Genomic DNA, 22,633 nt, shown 5'->3' with positions numbered 1-22,633 from the left:
TCTGCTCCCAGACTCTCCCACACGGGGAAACATCCTCTCAGAATCTCCCCTCACTCTGAGATTCTGTCCTCTGGTCCCAGACTCTCCCACACGGGGAAACATCCTCTCAGAATCTCCCCTCACTCTGAGATTCTGTCCTCTGGGCCCAGACTCTCCCACACGGGGAAACATCCTCTCAGAATCTCCCCTCACTCTGAGATTCTGCCCTCTGCTCCCAGACTCTCCCACACAGGGAAACATCCTCTCAGAATCTCCCCTCACTCTGAGATTCTGCCCTCTGCTCCCCGGCTCTCCCACACGGGGAAACATCCTCTCAGAATCTCCCCTCACTCTGAGATTCTGCCCTCTGCTCCCAGACTCTCCCACACGGGGAAACATCCTCAGAATCTCCCCTCACTCTGAGATTCTGTCCTCTGCTCACAGACTCTCCCACACGGGGAAACATCCTCTCAGAATCTCCCCTCACTCTGAGATTCTGTCCTCTGGTCCCAGACTCTCCCACACGGGGAAACATCCTCTCAGAATCTCCCCTCACTCTGAGATTCTGTCCTCTGCTCCCAGACTCTCCCACACGGGCAAACATCCTCTCAGAATCTCCCCTCACTCTGAGATTCTGCCCTCTGCTCCCCGGCTCTCCCACACGGGGAAACATCCTCTCAGAATCTCCACTCACTCTGAGATTCTGCCCTCTGGGCCCAGACTCTCCCACACGGGGAAAAAACCTCTCAGAATCTCCTCTCACTCTGAGATTCTGTCCTCTGCTCCCAGACTCTCCTACACGGGGAAACATCCTCTCAGAATCTCCACTCACTCTGAGATTCTGTCCTCTGCTCCCAGACTCTCCCACACGGGGAAACATCCTCTCAGAATCTTCCCTCACTCTGAGATTTTGTCCTCTGCTCCCAGACTCTCCCACACGGGGAAACATCCTCTCAGAATCTCCCCTCACTCTGAGATTCTGCCCTCTGCTCCCCGACTCTCCCACACGGGGAAACATCCTCTCAGAATCTCCCCTCACTCTGAGATTCTGTCCTCTGCTCCCAGACTCTCCCACACGGGGAAACATCCTCTCAGAATCTCCCCTCACTCTGAGATTCTGTCCTCTGGTCCCAGACTCTCCCACACGGGGAAACATCCTCTCAGAATCTCCCCTCACTCTGAGATTCTGTCCTCTGGGCCCAGACTCTCCCACACGGGGAAACATCCTCTCAGAATCTCCCCTCACTCTGAGATTCTGCCCTCTGCTCCCAGACTCTCCCACACAGGGAAACATCCTCTCAGAATCTCCCCTCACTCTGAGATTCTGCCCTCTGCTCCCCGGCTCTCCCACACGGGGAAACATCCTCTCAGAATCTCCCCTCACTCTGAGATTCTGCCCTCTGGGCCCAGACTCTCCCACACGGGGAAACAACCTCTCAGAATCTCCCCTCACTCTGAGATTCTGTGCTCTGCTCCCAGACTCTCCCACACGGGGAAACATCCTCTCAGAATCTCCCCTCACTCTGAGATTCTGCCCTCTGATCCCAGACTCTCCCACACGGGGAAACATCCTCTCAGAATCTCCCCTCACTCTGAGATTCTGCCCTCTGATCCCAGACTCTCCCACACGGGGAAACATCCTCTCAGAATCTCCCCTCACTCTGAGATTCTGCCCTCTGATCCCAGACTCTCCCACACGGGGAAACATCCTCTCAGAATCTCCCCTCACTCTGAGATTTTGTCCTCTGCTCCCAGACTCTCCCACACGGGGAAACATCCTCTCAGAATCTCCCCTCACTCTGAGATTCTGTCCTCTGCTCCCAGACTCTCCCACACGGGGAAACATCCTCTGAGAATCTCCCCTCACTCTGAGATTCTGTCCTCTGCTCCCAGACTCTCCCACACGGGGAAACATCCTCTCAGAATCTCCCCTCACTCTGAGATTCTGTCCTCTGCTCCCAGACTCTCCCACACGGGGAAACATCCTCTCAGAATCTCCCCTCACTCTGAGATTCTGTCCTCTGGGCCCAGACTCTCCCACACGGAGAAACATCCTCTCAGAATCTTCCCTCACTCTGAGATTGTGGTAGTATGTATTGGGGGTCATGTGGGACTGGAAGCCCTAATGTCATTGGCTGACAGATCCCGGGTCCTGGTTGGCCGTTGACCTCTAGCTCCGCCCTGAAGGCGGAGTATAAGAAGCCGGAGTCTTCCCCCGCAGGCCAGTTCACTATCGAGCTGCGGGGGAACAGACACGCTTAATAAATTGTAGCGCACAAAGACTCCGTGAGACGAATAGAGTGAAGTCGATGAGGCTTTACCATCCATCCATCCAACCATTCGGTCCATCTCCTGTTGGAAGACCGAGACCCCGTTTGTGACGCCAAAAGGGACCCGTAGGAAATGGTATAATCACCCGTCTGCCTCGAAGGCTGTGTACCTTTGTGCGCTACAGAGATTCTGTCCTCTGCTCCCCGACTCTCCCACACGGGGAAACATCCCCTCAGAATCTTCCCTCACTCTGAGATGCTGTCCTCTGCTCCCAGACTCTCCCACACGGGGAAACATCCTCTCAGAATCACCCCTCACTCTAAGATTCTGCCCTCTGGGCCCAGACTCTCCCACACGGGGAAACATCTTCTCAGAATCTCCCCTGTCTCTGAGATTCTGTCCTCTGGGCCCAGACTCTCCCACACGGAGAAACATCCTCTCAGAATCTCCCCTCACTCTGAGATTCTCCCCTCTGCTCCCAGACTCTCCCACACGGAGAAACATCCTCTCAGAATCACCCCCTCACTCTGAGATTCTGTCCTCTGGGCCCAGACTCTCCCACACGGAGAAACATCCTCTCAGAATCACCCCCTCACTCTGAGATTCTGTCCTCTGGGCCCAGACTCTCCCACACGGAGAAACATCCTCTCAGAATCTCCCCTCACTCTGAGATTCTGTCCTCTGGACCCAGACTCTCCCACACGGGGAAACATCCTCTCAGAATCTCCTCTCACTCTGAGATTCTGTCCTCTGCTCCCAGACTCTCCCACACGGGGAAACATCCTCTCAGAATCTCCCCTCACTCTGAGATTCTGCCCTCTGCTCCCAGACTCTCCCACACGGGGAAACATCCTCTCAGAATCTCCCATCACTCTGAGATTCTGTCCTCTGGTCCCAGACTCTCCCACACGGGGAAACATCCTCTCAGAATCTCCCCTCACTCTGAGATTCTGCCCTCTGCTCACAGACTCTCCCACATGGGGAAACATCCTCTCAGAATCTCCCCTCACTCTGAGATTCTGTTCTCTGCTCCTAGACTCTCCCACACGGGGAAACATCCTCTCAGAATCTCCCCTCACTCTGAGATTCTGTCCTCTGGGCCCTGACTCTCCCACACGGGGAAACATCCTCTCAGAATCTCCCCTCACTCTGAGATTCTGTCCTCTGCTCCCAGACTCTCCCACACGGGGAAACATCCTCTCAGAATCTCCCCTCACTCTGAGATTCTGTCCTCTGCTCCCAGACTCTCCCACACGGGGAAACATCCTCTCAGAATCTCCCCTCACTCTGAGATTCTGTCCTCTGGTCCCAGACTCTCCCACACGGGGAAACATCCTCTCAGAATCTCCCCTCACTCTGAGATTCTGTCCTCTGGGCCCAGACTCTCCCACACGGGGAAACATCCTCTCAGAATCTCCCCTCACTCTGAGATTCTGCCCTCTGCTCCCAGACTCTCCCACACAGGGAAACATCCTCTCAGAATCTCCCCTCACTCTGAGATTCTGCCCTCTGCTCCCCGGCTCTCCCACACGGGGAAACATCCTCTCAGAATCTCCCCTCACTCTGAGATTCTGCCCTCTGGGCCCAGACTCTCCCACACGGGGAAACAACCTCTCAGAATCTCCCCTCACTCTGAGATTCTGTCCTTTGCTCCCAGACTCTCCCACACGGGGAAACATCCTCTCAGAATCTCCACTCACTCTGAGATTCTGTCCTCTGCTCCCAGACTCTCCCACACGGGGAAACATCCTCTCAGAATCTCCCCTCACTCTGAGATTTTGTCCTCTGCTCCCAGACTCTCCCACACGGGGAAACATCCTCTCAGAATCTCCCCTCACTCTGAGATTCTGCCCTCTGCTCCCCGACTCTCCCACACGGGGAAACATCCTCTCAGAATCTCCCCTCACTCTGAGATTCTGTCCTCTGCTCCCAGACTCTCCCACACGGGGAAACATCCTCTCAGAATCTCCCCTCACTCTGAGATTCTGTCCTCTGGGCCCAGACTCTCCCACACGGGGAAACATCCTCTCAGAATCTCCCCTCACTCTGAGATTCTGCCCTCTGCTCCCCTACTCTCCCACACGGGGAAACATCCTCTCAGAATCTCCCCTCACTCTGAGATTCTGCCCTCTGCTCACAGACTCTCCCACATGGGGAAACATCCTCTCAGAATCTCCCCTCACTCTGAGATTCTGTCCTCTGCTCCCAGACTCTCCCACACGGGGAAACATCCTCTCAGAATCTCCCCTCACTCTGAGATTCTGTCCTCTGCTCCCAGACTCTCCCACACGGGGAAACATCCTCTCAGAATCTCCCCTCACTCTGAGATTCTGTCCTCTGCTCCCAGACTCTCCCACACGGGGAAACATCCTCTCAGAATCTCCCCTCACTCTGAGATTCTGTCCTCTGGGCCCAGACTCTCCCACACGGAGAAACATCCTCTCAGAATCTCCCCTCACTCTGAGATTCTGCCCTCTGCTCACAGACTCTCCCACACGGGGAAACATCCTCTCAGAATCTCCCCTCACTCTGAGATACTGCCCTCTGGGCCCAGACTCTCCCACACGGAGAAACATCCTCTCAGAATCTTCCCTCACTCTGAGATTGTGGTAGTATGTATTGGGGGTCATGTGGGACTGGAAGCCCTAATGTCATTGGCTGACAGATCCCGGGTCCTGGTTGGCCGTTGACCTCTAGCTCCGCCCTGAAGGCGGAGTATAAGAAGCCGGAGTCTTCCCCCGCAGGCCAGTTCACTATCGAGCTGCGGGGGAACAGACACGCTTAATAAATTGTAGCGCACAAAGACTCCGTGAGACGAATAGAGTGAAGTCGATGAGGCTTTACCATCCATCCATCCAACCATTCGGTCCATCTCCTGTTGGAAGACCGAGACCCCGTTTGTGACGCCAAAAGGGACCCGTAGGAAATGGTATAATCACCCGTCTGCCTCGAAGGCTGTGTACCTTTGTGCGCTACAGAGATTCTGTCCTCTGCTCCCCGACTCTCCCACACGGGGAAACATCCTCTCAGAATCTTCCCTCACTCTGAGATGCTGTCCTCTGCTCCCAGACTCTCCCACACGGGGAAACATCCTCTCAGAATCACCCCTCACTCTGAGATTCTGCCCTCTGGGCCCAGACTCTCCCACACGGGGAAACATCTTCTCAGAATCTCCCCTGTCTCTGAGATTCTGTCCTCTGGGCCCAGACTCTCCCACACGGGGAAACAACCTCTCAGAATCTCCCCTCACTCTGAGATTCTGTCCTCTGGACCCAGACTCTCCCACACGGGGAAACATCCTCTCAGAATCTCCCCTCACTCTGAGATTCTGCCCTCTGCTCCCAGACTCTCCCACACGGGGAAACATCCTCTCAGAATCTCCCCTCACTCTGAGATTCTGTCCTCTGGGCCCAGACTCTCCCACACGGGGAAACATCCTCTCAGAATCTCCCCTCACTCTGAGATTCTGTCCTCTACTCCCAGACTCTCCCACACGGGGAAACATCCTCTCAGAATCTCCCCTCACTCTGAGATTCTGCCCTCTGCTCCCCGACTCTCCCACACGGGGAAACATCCTCTCAGAATCTCCCCTCACTCTGAGATTCTGTCCTCTGCTCCCAGACTCTCCCACACGGGGAAACATCCTCTCAGAATCTCCCCTCACTCTGAGATTCTGTCCTCTGGGCCCAGACTCTCCCACACGGGGAAACATCCTCTCAGAATCTCCCCTCACTCTGAGATTCTGCCCTCTGCTCCCCTACTCTCCCACACGGGGAAACATCCTCTCAGAATCTCCCCTCACTCTGAGATTCTGCCCTCTGCTCACAGACTCTCCCACATGGGGAAACATCCTCTCAGAATCTCCCCTCACTCTGAGATTCTGTCCTCTGCTCCCAGACTCTCCCACACGGGGAAACATCCTCTCAGAATCTCCCCTCACTCTGAGATTCTGTCCTCTGCTCCCAGACTCTCCCACACGGGGAAACATCCTCTCAGAATCTCCCCTCACTCTGAGATTCTGTCCTCTGCTCCCAGACTCTCCCACACGGGGAAACATCCTCTCAGAATCTCCCCTCACTCTGAGATTCTGTCCTCTGGGCCCAGACTCTCCCACACGGAGAAACATCCTCTCAGAATCTCCCCTCACTCTGAGATTCTGCCCTCTGCTCACAGACTCTCCCACACGGGGAAACATCCTCTCAGAATCTCCCCTCACTCTGAGATACTGCCCTCTGGGCCCAGACTCTCCCACACGGAGAAACATCCTCTCAGAATCTTCCCTCACTCTGAGATTGTGGTAGTATGTATTGGGGGTCATGTGGGACTGGAAGCCCTAATGTCATTGGCTGACAGATCCCGGGTCCTGGTTGGCCGTTGACCTCTAGCTCCGCCCTGAAGGCGGAGTATAAGAAGCCGGAGTCTTCCCCCGCAGGCCAGTTCACTATCGAGCTGCGGGGGAACAGACACGCTTAATAAATTGTAGCGCACAAAGACTCCGTGAGACGAATAGAGTGAAGTCGATGAGGCTTTACCATCCATCCATCCAACCATTCGGTCCATCTCCTGTTGGAAGACCGAGACCCCGTTTGTGACGCCAAAAGGGACCCGTAGGAAATGGTATAATCACCCGTCTGCCTCGAAGGCTGTGTACCTTTGTGCGCTACAGAGATTCTGTCCTCTGCTCCCCGACTCTCCCACACGGGGAAACATCCTCTCAGAATCTTCCCTCACTCTGAGATGCTGTCCTCTGCTCCCAGACTCTCCCACACGGGGAAACATCCTCTCAGAATCACCCCTCACTCTGAGATTCTGCCCTCTGGGCCCAGACTCTCCCACACGGGGAAACATCTTCTCAGAATCTCCCCTGTCTCTGAGATTCTGTCCTCTGGGCCCAGACTCTCCCACACGGGGAAACAACCTCTCAGAATCTCCCCTCACTCTGAGATTCTGTCCTCTGGACCCAGACTCTCCCACACGGGGAAACATCCTCTCAGAATCTCCCCTCACTCTGAGATTCTGCCCTCTGCTCCCAGACTCTCCCACACGGGGAAACATCCTCTCAGAATCTCCCCTCACTCTGAGATTCTGTCCTCTGGGCCCAGACTCTCCCACACGGGGAAACATCCTCTCAGAATCTCCCCTCACTCTGAGATTCTGTCCTCTACTCCCAGACTCTCCCACACGGGGAAACATCCTCTCAGAATCTCCCCTCACTCTGAGATTCTGTCCTCTGGGCCCAGACTCTCCCACACGGGGAAACAACCTCTCAGAATCTCCCCTCACTCTGAGATTCTGTCCTCCGCTCCCAGACTCTCCCACACGGGGAAACATCCTCTCAGAATCTCCCCTCACTCTGAGATTCTGTCCTCTGGTCCCAGACTCTCCCACACGGGGAAACATCCTCTCAGAATCTCCCCTCACTCTGAGATTCTGTCCTCTGGGCCCAGACTCTCCCACACGGAGAAACATCCTCTCAGAATCTCCCCTCACTCTGAGATTCTGTCCTCTGGACCCAGACTCTCCCACACGGGGAAACATCCTCTCAGAATCTCCCCTCACTCTGAGATTCTGTCCTCTGGTCCCAGACTCTCCCACACGGGGAAACATCCTCTCACAATCTCCCCTCACTCTGAGATTTTGTCCTCTGCTCCCAGACTCTCCCACACGGGGAAACATCCTCTCAGAATCTTCCCTCACTCTGAGATGCTGTCCTCTGCTCCCAGACTCTCCCACACGGGGAAACATCCTCTCAGAATCACCCCTCACTCTGAGATTCTGCCCTCTGGGCCCAGACTCTCCCACACGGGGAAACATCTTCTCAGAATCTCCCCTGTCTCTGAGATTCTGTCCTCTGGGCCCAGACTCTCCCACACGGGGAAACATCCTCTCAGAATCTCCCCTCACTCTGAGATTCTGTCCTCTGGTCCCAGACTCTCCCACACGGGGAAACATCCTCTCAGAATCTCCCCTCACTCTGAGATTCTGCCCTCTGCTCCCAGACTCTCCCACACGGGGAAACATCCTCTCAGAATCTCCCCTCACTCTGAGATTCTGTCCTCTGGTCCCAGACTCTCCCACACGGGGAAACATCCTCTCAGAATCTCCCCTCACTCTGAGATTCTGCCCTCTGCTCACAGGCTCTCCCACATGGGGAAACATCCTCTCAGAATCTCCCCTCACTCTGAGATTCTGTTCTCTGCTCCTAGACTCTCCCACATGGGGAAACATCCTCTCACCATCGACACAATCAACCCCCCTGAGAATCGTCTATGTCTCAATAAGGTCGCCTCTCATTCTTATCAATTGTTCAAAACTGTTTGGGCTGGATTCTCCGCGAACCGGCAGGGCGATTAACTCCGACGCGAAGGAGTGGCGTGAACCACTCCAGTGTCAGGCAGCCCCGAAGGTGCGGAATCCTCCGCACCTTCGGGGCTATGCCGGCGCTGGAGTGGTTTGCGGCGGCCGAAGCGGAAGGGCCTCCGCAGGCTGGCGTGAGTTGGCGCATGCGCGGGAGCGCCAGAGTGTGCTGGCGTCATCCCAGCGCATGCGCAGGGGGGCTCATCTCCGCATCAGCCATCGCGGACTGTTACAGCGGCCGATGGGGGGGTCGGAGAATCCCGCCCTAATTGCTAAAAGTGTTACACCATAACTACGCACCATAACAGTTAGTGCTTCCACAATGGGCCAAATGGCCTCCTTCCATGTGATATAATTCGATGATTGTATCTTTTAATATATATGGGTGATTAGTTCTGTTCAAATAGCAGACCAAATAGCATTGCGCAATATTTTGAAGCATGGAATCTGAGAAACAGGGATAAAATTGAAAGGGAGAATTCTCTAGTCCAGTGTGAATACAAGTTCTCTCTTCGTCCCTGTTGCCTTTCCCATAAGTCATTAATAAATCCCTCTTGCCACTTCCAGAAAAGTTGTAATAAGTTGTCAATGATTGTGAAATTCATATCCTCGACCCTTTACACTATTTGAAGCATTGTGTGTTCTGTCTTGTACTTAGATGAAGGCAGGACTACTCACGAACAGCATCAGCACTGCGGCAACAGCCATTGGCATCATAATATATTCCATCTCGCTGCTTTTTACTCCAGTTCCTGAACTGGTATATTTTTCTGTGAGTATTATTGAATCTCGACAGTGCAGAATTATATTGTGACTCTTACAGACAGAATCAATTCTGCCTTATTTATTCACGTTAAAAACTGAGCGACGCAAATCATTTTAGAAGTGCTCGAACCCTTCAGATCTCTGTCCTCTTTTGCAGCCATGTTAATATCGACTATTGGTGATTGCCTCCCGCTACTTTGGAACACCTCCCTAAATCCCTGGGTCCTTTACTTTGGAATACCTCCCTAAATCTCTTCCCCTCATTACCTGCCTTTCCTTCTTTGAAACACTCCATTAACTCCATTAATTTGGTCCCGATTTTGAGAGCAGATATTGGAAATGAAATTATGGGACTGCAGACATTGACAATGGGGGGATGGGAATGCAGATATTGACAATGGGGAGAGGGGACTGCAGATATTGACATTGGGGGGAGGGGACTGCAGATATTGATAATGGGGGGAGGGGACTGCAGATATTGACAATGAGGAGATGGGACTGCAGATATTGACAATGGGGGGAGGGGACTGCAGATATTGACAATGAGGAGATGGGACTGCAGATATTGACAATGGGGGGGAGGGAACTGCAGATATTGACTATGAGGGGATGGGACTGCAGATATTGACAATGAGGGGATGGGACTGCAGATATTGACAATGGGGGGATGGGACTGCAGATATTGACAATGGGGGGGTGGGGCTGCAGATATTGACAATGGGGAGAGGGGACTGCAGATATTGACAATGGGGGGATGGGACTGCAGATATTGACAATGAGGGGATAGGGCTGCAGATATTGACAATGGGGGGGAGGGAACTGCAGATATTGACTGAGGGGATGAGACTGCAGATATTGACAATGAGGGGATGGGACTGCAGATATTGACAATGAGGGGATGGGACTGCAGATATTGACAATGGGGGAGGGGACTGCAGATATTGACAATGAGGGGATGGGACTGCAGGTATTGACAATGAGGGGGTGGGACTGCAGATATTGACAATGGAGGGATGGGACTGCAGATATTGACAATGAGGGGATGGGACTGCAGATATTAACAATGAGGGGATGGGACTGCAGATATTAACAATGAGGGGATGGGACTGCAGATATTGACAATGGGGGAGGGGACTGCAGATATTGACAATGAGGGGATGGGACTGCACATTGTGAATGAGGGGATGGGGCAGCAGCATGCTACATTGCTGTTCTTCCTGCAAGAAGTCTTGATGACACAGGTTGAGAGGTAATATAATTGCACCTGATTGTCGTAACCTCCACGATCGACCCATGGGACTCGTGGAGTACGCGCCTCCAAGATAGGGTGTGGAGGACACCCAACTGGGTTAATTGGGCCTAAACATAAAATACGGCCCACGCAGGACCCAGAGTTGTTAGTTGTCCCAATGGGGACCATGATTGTGGCGAGTTACTGCCGTGAGCAGAGTATTGTACATAGTTTAAAATCAATTCTCAGTGCATATGCTATATTAATGATTTGGACGAGGGAACTAAATATATTATCTCCAAATTTGAGGATGATACAAAGTTGGGTGGGAGGGTGAGCTGTGAGGAAGATGCAGAGATGCTTCAGCGGGATTTTGACAGGCTGAGTGAGTGGACACACGCATCGCAGACGCAATATAATGTGGATTAATGTGAGGTTATCCACTTCGTTATCAAAAATAGGACAGCAGATTATTATTTGAATGGGTGTAGATTGAGAGAGGTGGATACTCTTGAGTCCTTGGTGTCCTCGTGTATCAGTCGCTGAAAGTAAGCATGCAGGTACAGCAGGCAGTAAAGAAGGCAAATGGTATGAGAGGATTTGAGTATAGAAATAGAGATGTTTTACTGCAATTGTGTCAGGCATTGGTGAGGCCACACCTGGAGTATTGTGTGTGGTTCTGATGACCTTATGTGAGGAAGGATGTTCTTGCTGTGGAGGGGGTGCAGTGAAGGTTTACCAGGCTAATCCATAGAATCACAGAATTTACAATGCAGAAGGAGGCCATTCGGCCCATCGAGGCTGTACCAGCTGGGCTGGTGGGCGTTTCATATGAGGAGTGACTAAGTCGGTTAGGATTATATTCATTGGAGTTTAGAAAAATGAACGGGGATCTCATAGAAACTTATAAAATTCTAACAGGATTAGACAGAGTAGATTCATAAAGAATGTTCTTGTTGGTGGGGGAGTCCAGAACTAGGGGTAATAGTTTGAGGATAAGGGGTACACCTTTTAGGACTGAGGTGAGGAGAAATTTCTTCACCCAGAGAGTGGTGAATCTGTGGAATTCACCACCACAGAAAGTAGTTGAGGCCCCAACATTGTGTAATTTCAAGTGGAAATTAGATATCGCTCATGGGCTAAAGAAATCGAGGGATATGGGGGTGGAAGGCGAGATCAGGGTATTGAATTTGATGATCAGCCATGATCATAATAAATGGAGCAGGCTCAAAGGGCCGAATGGCCTACTGCTTCTATTTTCTATGTATTTTTTACTACTGTTGGCTTTGTCGGTCAATCAACTGGCGACGAGGACAAAGGAGACTCTGGACTCGTTTGTCGAAATGCCCAGCCGCCCCGGACGATTATCATCATAAACGTGTAGACGTAAAGTTAAAGATGCCGCTATTTGATACGTTTCAAGCCTTTGACGCAGGTCTGGAAGATTGGAACCAGTATGCTGAACGTATGCGGTATTCTTCCAAGCTAGTGGTACTTTGGGGGAAGACTGTCAGGCTGTGATGCTCCTGCGGGGCCTCGACTTTTGAAATTATAAAGGGTTTCACTTCCCCAGCTGCACCAGACTCCAAATCGTTTATCAAGCTGGTTGCGCGAGTGATCCCAAACCTTCTGTTATCATGCAATGGTATAGGTTCAAAACGGCAATGTGAGCTCTGGGTGAATGGGTCACTGACTTTTTGACTCGCCTTAGGCGACTGGCAGAGCATTGAGAGTTCGGGCCGTCCTTTTTCGAAATGTTGAGGGTTAGGTTGGTTTGTAGGATACACAACATGGCCGCACAAAGGAAACTGTTGGCAGAGTCCACCTCAGACTTAAAGTGGGCCATCGAGCCGTCACTGTCCCATGAGGATGCAGAGAAAGGGGTGCGGGAGCTGCAAGGGTCCATTGGCTATGGCGTCCATAGTTTGACCCGCCCTCCATTTCAAACTCCCACTTCAACGCGGGGCAATGCCAGACAGGCCAGATCTCCCAAAGGGCAAACCTAGAGGCAATTCTGCAGCCGAGCCAAACAATCGGGAGCTACCACTGACCTGTGGGTTACATTCCCAAGAGCGAAGGGGGGAGCAGGCCTCATTGGCAGATGTGTAGTCTGAGGACGCTTGATGGGCAGAGCCACAAACTTCAGCGCTGAGAACGCCGTCCAAGGGAGCCAACAAGATTGCCGCAAGCCAGGGCCTTGCACATGGCCCCCACAGATGAGGAGGACTGTCTGATGCAGTTAGACTGCATCACACCTGAAGGTCGTGTCGATCCGGGTCACATTACAAGTGGATAGTTAGCCTCAAGTGATGGAAATGGACACTGCAGCTGCCATCCTCATTATGGACTATCAGATGTTTCGCCAGCTTCGCACAGCGATCATGCTGCTGATGTTGTGCGACACCAAAACAAGGTTGGTGATCTATACCGGCGAGCCACTGAGCATCGTGGGAACCACCATGACTCCGATAACACACGGTCTGGCTTCCCTTGGTTGTGGTACGGGGACCGGGACTTTTGTAAGGGCCACGAAGAATCCAGCATGAGTTTGTAGAATAGAAATAAATAATATTTATTTACAATTACATATTTATATACAGCAGCAGTACTCTCTTGCTGCTCACCCCTCTCCAGCTGGTTCCATACTAGCCAGCTCTATTTATGCAGGGACTCTGCTAATGATTTCTCCGCCCCCCTCATTGGGGAAGCTCATACTCCCTAAAGATTGTGGGATTGCCATTAGTCCCCAGCCAGTGGTAAGCAGGCAGGTTATAACAGGGACCCAACCTGCTGGGGTGTGACTGGTTGCGAGTCCTCCGGTTTGACTGGCAACAGGTTTTCCGGATGGCCACCGGGAATTTGTATGACGTCCTGGGAAAATACCCTGAAGTGTTCCAGGAGGGCCTGGGCAGGATAAAAGAGGCCAAGTTGTGTATCTACATGGATCCTGATGCTCAATCCAGATACTTTTGGGCGAAGTCTGTTTCCTACTCATTGTTCACCAAGGTTTACACAGAACATCAGTGCCTGAAGGATCTGGGGATCATATGCCCTATACAGTTTGCGGAGTGGGCTGCACCCGTGGTGCCCGTAATGAAACCACACAAATCTGTCCAACTCTGCGGGAAATACAAGCTCATGGTAAACAGAACTTCAGTCCTGGACTGGTACCCAATGCCCAGAGTGGAAGATTTGTACGCAAGACTGGCTGGAGGATCTTCCTTTACGGAACTTGACATGAGTCATGCCTATTAACACATGGAGCTAGATCCAATGTCTCAGAAATTTGTGACTATAAACACCCATAAAGGGTTATTTGACTCCACCCGCCTCCCGTTTGGGATCTCATATGCCCTGATGATTTTCTAACGACTAATGGAAAGTATCCTCCAGGGTCTGCCGAAGGAGGCCATCTATCTAGATGACATGCTCCACCGATAGCCACTGACAAAGAGCACATGGGCAACCTACAGGAAGTTTTCGGGCAATTCTCCCAAGTGGGCACCCAGCTGAAGAGGAGCAGACGTGTGTGCTGAGCAAAAGTGGTGACTTACGTGGGGTGCAGGGTGAAAAGGGATGGTCTACACCCTGTGGAAGACAAAATTTGGGCCATAAAAGGGGCCCCACCTTCGGAGAATACCACTGATCTCTGGTCATTTCCAGGCCGAGTAAAGTATTATGGATAGTTCATCTCCAACCTGGATATTTTATTGGCTCCACTCCACATGCTGCTGAAGAGGGGTCAGAAATGGGGTTGGGATGCCTTACAGGATGAAGCATCCGCCGGGGTGAAAAAGCATCACACAACTCACTCATTCTGACCCAGCTCGGTCGCTAATCCTAACGTGCAATGGCTGCCCCTCTGGCATCTGTATGGTGTTGGCTCATAGATGGGGCGAGGGCACAGAACGCCCTGTCGCTTTCGCCTCAAGAACCCTGGCGGACGCTGAATGACGGTATGTCCAAGTCGGGAAGGAGGTCTTTTTTATTTTTTTTATTCTCCTCCATTTTCACATTTTCTCCCACATTTACATCCATCAACAATAAACAATAATCAGCAAGATATGTCAGTCCCCATAATAACAACAACAATCCCATCTACCCACCAACCCCCAAACCTCAACCCGCATGTTTACATAAACAAATGACAAAAAGAAATCAGGGATTACCCGTAGTCACCCTTAATCTTCCACAGCTCCCATCCCCCCACCCCAGGTCTCCAGCTCCTCCCGTCCACTGCCTCTTGTAAAACTCCACCCCCTACCCTCGGTTCCTTCCCCCCCAACTTTCCACCCCGGCTAGACCACTCGGACCCTGTTCTGCCAGGCTCCGATGGCCGCAGCCCCTCCCCCCACCTCACTCCCGTTCACTGGCCGGCACACACCGGCCAGCGTGGAGGCCCCCGCCCGGGTCCCTTTCCCACTTGCCCGGTCCCAGGAAAGCCCAAAGATCCCCTTTTAGCACCCAAACCCCGCCTATCCACCTACACCCCAAAGAACTCTCATTTCGAGTGAAAGTCCCGTCCCTTCCCTTGTCCAAATATATACCACCTTGGCTCCTTTAATCTCTACACCCGCACACAGTGAAACAAAAAAGAAGAAAATACAGTCATGAGGTTACATCGGCACATGGCCATTCCTCAATTTGTCAGTTCTGCCACAGTCCTTCTGCTTTCGCAAACTCCTCCGCTGCTTCCGCCGTTCCAAAATAAAAGTCCCTGAGCTTGTAAGTCACCCTCAGCTTCGCTGGATATACAATGCCGCACCGCACCTTGCTAATGTACAGTGCCCTCTTCACCCGGTTGAAGGCAGCCCACCTCCTTGCCAGCTCCACCGTAAAGTCCTGGTATACACGTATACCAGCTCCAGCCCACTGCACCACCCGCTTCTGCTTGGCCCAGCTCAGGACCTTCTCCTTCACCCTGTACCTATGGAAGCACAGAGTCACTGCCCTTGGCGGCTCACTCGCTTTTGGTACAGGCCTCCACGACCGATGAGCCCGATCCAGTTCATATTGGGAGGGGTCCTCCCCCTCCCCCAGTAGTTTTGCCAGCATCGCGGCAAAATACTCAGTCGGCTTCGGTCCTTCAACTCCTTCGGGCAGCCCCACAATCCTCAAGTTCTGTCGCCTGGATCTATTTTCCAGGTCTTCCATTTTTCCTCGCAGATCCTTGTTAGTATCCATCACCTTCCGCATCTCTTTCCCCATCGAGGCAAGTTGATCACCGTGCTGCAATAACGTCTCCTTCACTTCCTTCAGCATCTCCCCTTGCTCTCGCACCTCCGCCACTGCGCTCGCCACCTCCGTCCTCACCGGGGAAACCGGCTCCTCCACCAGCACACTCAAAACCTCCCTCATCTCCTTCCTCACCGTCTCCATGCATTTCGCAATCTGCGCCAACTGCTTTTCAAATTCCGCAGCCATCACCTTGGTTATTTCTTCAGCCGTAAGCAGTGCGGCCTTCCCTGGTGCTCCAGCCTCCATTTTTCCTGGTGACCCCGCGGTGACCTTTCCACTCCCTGACGGACCTCCAGCTGGGTTTTTTTCGGCCGTTTTTTTGCTCACCCTCGACATTTTCCTTTGGGGTTTTTTTCCCTCCTGTGTCTTCTCAGTGCCTCCTCCGTGCCTTCTCCCTTCTTCTGCCACCTCCGTGGACCCTGGGACCGGGCTTGAAGCCTCGAAATTGCCGTTCCCGAGCGGGGGCTCTCCATTGTGCGGCCGCCTCCCGCCCGCCGTCACCGGAGGTCCGTCGGGAAGGAGGTCTTGGCGGTGATATTTGATGAAGAAATTCCACCAACATGTCTGTGGGAGGCATTTCTCCATTGTGAACAATCACAAGCCTTTGTTTGGCCTTTTTCGGGATGATTTGGAGATCCCACCCATCCACACATTACATCAGCCATTGGGCGCTTCTACTCGCCACATGCGAGTATTCGTTCCAACATCGCCCACACGCAGATTGCCCACACCGACACTTAAGTCTTCTACCATTTACCATGAGTTCCCCATCCCTCCCAGTGGCAGTAAAGTGATAGCAACCCTTAATTTTATGGATCCCATGTCAGTGACGGCTATTCAGGTTCAAGCACGAATGCAGCTGACAAAACTCCACCACATGCTTTTAAATGGCGGATTGCAGGGCACCCCTCCAGAATCCCTACAGCCTCATGCCTGGAAAACCCCAGAGCTCAATGTGGAGGACAGTGTCATACTGTGGGGAACACTTATAGTCATCCCACCGCAGGGTCAGGAGTCATTCCTGAAAGATCTACACAGTGGCAAGCCGGGAACCTCCAAGTTAAAAATGCTGGCCCACAACTACGTCTGGTGGCCCGGCATCTATGGGGACATAGAGAGGATCGTTGCAGTTGTCCGGCGTGCCAAAGGTACCATAGTTCATAGTCTCCCGGCGGCGGCCTCCTTTCGTCCCTGGGAATGGACTTCGTAGGTGTTCTGTCAACCTGGGCACGTGCGCGGTCAATTCCAGCCCCACTCGCCAGAACACGTGAATTAACCATTAATTCTTCTCAAAATTCCCGACGTCTTTGGCCTTTAGCTGCCCGATAAGTACAGTCACCAGGTTTGTAAATTTAAACACCATTACTGTTTATTTATACCAAGAACTATCGTGAAATATGCAGTAAATACAACTGGATAACAAAAAGCTAATACCTACTACCCTCTGTCCACACACATAAGAAAGACAAACACAAAGGAGAGGAGGGAGTTGTAAAATAGTAAGGATGAAATGAAAAATGGATGAAAATCGCTTATTGTCACAAGCAGGCTTCAAATTAAGTTACTGTGAAAAGCCCCTAGTCGCCACATTGCGGCGCCTGTTCGGGGAGGCTGGTACGGGAATTGAACCGTGCTGCTGGCCTGCCTTGGTCTGCTTTAAAAGCCAGCGATTTAGCCCTGTGCTAAGCCAGCCCCTTCGGGTCTGGTCAAATGATAAGAGTCTTTGTCATAACCCTCACGAGGAATATGGGGAAACTATTGTCGATCTCCCCGTGGGACTCGTGGGGTATGCGCTTCCTAGGTAGGGTACGGAGGCCACCCAACTGGGGCTCATTAACCCAAGGAGGGCCTGGAGCTGATGGTTGTTCCAATGGGGACTATGATTTTGGAGAGTTACTGCCGTGGGCAGGGTATTGTACGTGGTTTAAAATGAATCCTTGTTTCACTAAAGCTGGCTTCCTCGGTCATTAAACTGACCAAATGCAGGAATATACATTGCCACAGAGACAGAAACGTCAAACATTGCCCATCCATTAGGACCCTGTTCTGTCCTTCTTGGATCTGCAGTCCCCAGCCAGACTAATGTGTCCACATTGCTCCGCTAACAACACCACCTTGTATTTGTGCAGTGCCAGTAAAATGGCCCAAGGCACTTCACAGACACATGAAAGAGGTAGAATTTGACCACAAGCCACATTGAGGGAGTTCAGAATTCGTAACAAAAACTCCTTCAACGAGGTAGGTTTTAAAGAGCTTCTTAAACGAGGAATTAGAAAATTGGAGTGTTGTGGGAGGGCATTCCAGGCAGCTGAAGCAATGGCCACAATTTAGAGCAGTGGAAATTGGGGGATGCATAAAAGACCAGCATTGGAAGTCAGAGATCCCATGGGGCTGGAGTTAGTTCAGCTGTTTGAATTTCAAAGTAGCTTGTTTCTGTTCTATTCATTTTCAGTTTGGCAATGACTAAATAGTTTTTATCTCCGATTTAACCCACAGGAAGAAAGTGCCATGATATGTGCAAGTGCTGTGATTGAATCAATATTTTCCTTCTTTCCCATAGGCATCAACATTTTCTTTAACAGTCGGTCTGCTGCTCTTCACTGTGTTGGAGATGGCCATCGCAGTTATCATTGCTTTCTATAACTACAAGAGCTTATATCATTTTCAGAACACTTACACCGTTCTGGTAAGAATAGTTTTTAGAGAGGGTGCGGCGGGAGGGAGCACGGTCAAAAGAAAAAGTCAAACCTGTTGCCCGTAATGGGTCAGTTGGAAACAAATTGAAGGAGAAGTAATAGTTTAAAAAATTCAAGAAGAATTGAGAGCACAGGTAAGGCTATTTGGTCCATCTGTTCCCTGCCAGAGACAGACGAGCCTCCACCCTCCCCTTCTCACCTCCGTCAACATATCTTCTTATTCCTTTAACCCCGTGTTTATCCAGCTTCTCCTTAAATAAATTGACACCATTCACCTCGACCTTTGCCTGTGGGAGTGGGTTCCACATTCTCCTCACTCGCGGGATAAAGAAATTTCTCCTGAATGTCCCATTGGATTTATTAATGTCTCTCTCATATTAACAGCTCCCTAGTTCTAGTCTCGCCCAAAAGTAGATCTGCCCTTCTTAAAGACCTCTCGATCAGGTCATCCCTCAGTCTTCTCTTTTCTAGCCTGATCAATCTTTCTCGATTGGGATAACCTCTCAGTTCTCGTATCATTCAAGTAAATTTGGCAACTGAAGAACCAGAGCAGAAAGGATATTCCGTTCCTTTTCTCCTCCTGATGCTGTTGATTGCCATCTAATAGTGTGTCTGCATCATTCATGATGCACGAGCCTACAACCGTGTCAGGAGGCTTCATATCCTTTGCACGGCATTAAGTTCAAAACCTCCACAACTGCATGGAAACAGTGAAAGGACCATGAACTGATTTTTATGCTCCCCCTTCTCATTTCCTGATCCTACCATACATATAGACCATTGGCCTATTGCATCAGTATCATGTTTCTATGAGAGAAGTCTAATCCTGCACTCCATCCTCTCTTGGTGCACAGGGAAGTCCTCGACATTGACTCATAGAACATAGAACATTACAGCGCAGTACAGGCCCTTCGGCCCTCGATGTTGCGCCGACCTGTGAAACCACTCTGAAGCCCATCTACACTATTCCCTTATCGTCCATATGTCTATCCAATGACCATTTAAATGCCCTTAGTGTTGGCGAGTCCACTACTGCACAAAGTGGGCTGGATGGCGTTGAGCATCTTGAGTGTTGTTGGAGCTGCGCTCATCCAGACAAGTGGAGAGTGTTCCATCACACTCCTGACTTGTTCCTTGTGGATGGTGGACAGGCTTTGGGGAGTCGGCACGAATTACTCGTCGCAGGATTCCTAGTCTTTGACCTGATTTTGTAGCCACAGTATTAATATGACTGGGTCCAGTTCAGTTTCTAGTCAATTGTAATCCCCTGGATGTTGATAGTGGGGGATTCGGAGATGGTAGTACCATTGAAAGTCAACAGGAAATGGTTACATCGTCTTTTGTTGGAGCTGTTCATTGCCTGGCACTTGTATGGCAAGAAGATTACTTGCCACTTGTCAGCCCAAGCATGGATATTGTCTAGGTTTAGCTACATTTGGACGTGGTCTGTTTCAGTATCTGAAGCATTGCGAATGGTACTGAACATTGTACAAAGCGAGCTTCATAGGAACAAGAGTGGGCAGTTCAGCCCCTTGAGCCTGTCCCACCATTTAATGAGATCATGGCTGAACTCCATATACCTGCCGTTGGCCCATATCCCTTAATATCTTTGCTTAATGAAAATCTAACCCTCAGATCCCACATCTGACCTTATTATGGAAGAAAGGTCATTGATGAAGCAGCTGAAGATGGTTGGGCCTAGGACAATCCCAGAGAAACGCCTGCCGTGAAGTCCTAGAGCTGAGATGATTGGCGGCACGGTAAGCACAGTGGTTAGCACTGTGGCTTCACAGCGACAGGACCCGTGTTCGATTCCCGGCTTGGGTCACTGTCTGTGCGGAGTCTGCACGTTCTCCCCGTGTCTGAGTGGGTTTCCTCCGGGTGCTCCGGTTTCCTCCCACAAGTCCCGAAAGAGGTGCTGTTAGGTGAATTGAACATTCTGAATTCTCCCTCTGTGTATCCGAACAGGCGCCGGAATGTGGCGACGAGGGGATTTTCGCATTAACTTCATTGCAGGGTTAAGCCTCCTTGTGACACTAATAAAGATTATTATTAGTATTGACCTCCAACCACCACAATCCCCTGATTCCCATTGACTCCAGTTTTGCCAGAGCTCCATGATGCCACATTCACTCTTGATGTCAAGAGCATTTACTCTCATTTCTTCAAGTCTTCAAGTACTATTGCTTTTTCAGTGTTCCTTCATCCGTTACTTGGTATCGCGTGGAATGAATCGATATGATCATCCATTCGGCCATTCTGCTGAAGATTGTTGCAAATGCTTAAGCTTGGGCTCCACCATCATTGATAATGGGGATATGTGTGGAGCCTCCTCCTCCAGTGAGTTGTTTAACTGTCCACCACCATTCACAGCTGGATGTGACAGGACTGTAGAGCTTAGATCTGATGTATTCGCTGTGGAATCACTTCGCTCTGTCTATTACTTGCTGCTTATGCTGTTTGGCGCACAAGTAGACCCGTGTTGTGGCTTCACCAGATTAACCCCTCATTGTTTAGGTATGTCTGGTGTTGCTCCTGACATGGTCTCCTGCACTCTTCATTGAACCAGGGTTGATCCCCTGGCTGGGTGGTAATGGGAGAGTGGGGTTTATGCTGGGCCATAAGGTTGCAGATTGTGGCTGATTACAATTCTGCTGCTGCTGATGGCCCACAGCTCCTCATTGATGCCCAGCCTTGAGTTGCTGGATCTGTTCGAAGTCTATCCCATTTAGTACGGTGGTAGTGCCACACAACACGATGAGGGGTATCCTGAATGCCAAGATGGGCTTTGTCCACAAGGACTGTACGGTGGTCACTTCCACCGATACTGTCATGGACAGATACATCTGCAGCAGGCAGGTTGGTGAGGATGATGTCAAGTATGCTTTTCCCTCTTGTTGGTTCCCTCACCACCTGCTGCAGTCCCAGTCTAGCAGCTCTGTCCTTTAGGACCCGGCCAGCTGTGGTGGTACTACCGAGCCACTCTTGGTGATGGACATTGAAGTTTCCCATCCAGAGCATATTCTATGCCCTTGCCACCCTCAGCGCTTCCTCCAAGTGGTGTTCAACATGGAGGAGCACTGATTCACCAGCTGATGGTGGCCAGTTGTGGTAATCAGCAGGAAGTATCCTTGCCCGTGTTTAACCTGAAGCCACGAGACTTCATGGAGTCCAGAGTCGGTGTTGAGGACTCCCAGGGTAACTCCCTCCCGACTGTATACCACTGTGCCGCCACCATCCCTGCCTAGGGGCTTTTCACAGTAACTTCATTTGAAGCCTACTTGTGACAATAAGCGATTTTCATTTCATTTCATTTGAAATCGATAGGATCAGGGGTCATTTGCCACTTGTTGAAATTGTACCTAACACAAAGAAAGATGGTTGTGAGAGGCCAATTATCTCAGTTCTAGGACATCGCTGCAAGAGGTCCTGAGAGTAGTGTCAAAGGCCCAACCATCTTTAGGTATTTCATCAATGACCTTCCCTTCATTTTGAGGTCAGAAGTGGGAATGTAGGTTGATGATTTCACAGTGCTCAGTTCCTTAACTCCACAGATGATAAAGTAGTTTGCGTTAGCTTGCAACAAGACCGAGACAACATTCAGGCTTGGGCACAGAAGTTGCAAGTAATATATGCACCACACAAGTGGCAGGAAATTGCATCTCCAACAAGAGAGAACCATTTCCCGTATTCAGTTGCCCTTTCAAAAGTTACGATTGAATCTACTTCCACCCCCCCCTTTCGTGCAGCACATTCCAGATCACAAGTCGCTGCAAAAATAATTTCTCCTCATTTCCCCCTTTGGATCTTCTACCAAACATCTTAGATCAGTGTCTTCTGGTTACCAATCTTCCTGCATTGGAAAACAACTCTTTATTTACTCCAGTGAAGCTTCTCATGATTTTGAATGGCTCTATTGAATCGCCTGTGAGAATCTGTAACCGGGTGGTCGGTAAACAAAAATGACCAAATTTATCAAAGAACCCCCTAATGAATTGCCAAGAAAGATTTCACTTTGCAACTTTTGTTTTGTGTTTGATCAGAATCAATGTAAATTGAACATGAATTAACAGGCACATCCCATTCACTACACACA

At 51.0% G+C, this 22,633-nt stretch overlaps 1 protein-coding gene across 2 annotated transcripts in view; it reads left to right on the top strand.

Annotated features, from left to right (window-relative positions):
- LOC140410123 (uncharacterized) overlaps positions 1-22,633 on the top strand; it is a 69,592-nt gene that overhangs the window by 45,026 nt on the left and 1,933 nt on the right. For both annotated transcript variants that reach the window (XM_072498077.1, XM_072498076.1), the window contains 2 exons: positions 9,266-9,379; positions 18,402-18,527. In XM_072498077.1, coding sequence (XP_072354178.1) covers positions 9,266-9,379; positions 18,402-18,527 — 240 coding nt within the window. The remainder of the gene's footprint in view (positions 1-9,265; positions 9,380-18,401; positions 18,528-22,633) is intronic.

This window comes from Scyliorhinus torazame, chromosome 4 (genome assembly GCF_047496885.1).
Source record: "Scyliorhinus torazame isolate Kashiwa2021f chromosome 4, sScyTor2.1, whole genome shotgun sequence".
NCBI lineage: Eukaryota > Metazoa > Chordata > Chondrichthyes > Carcharhiniformes > Scyliorhinidae > Scyliorhinus > Scyliorhinus torazame.
Note: the sequence above shows the minus strand (reverse complement) of the source record. Positions and strands in the feature narration are given on the sequence as shown.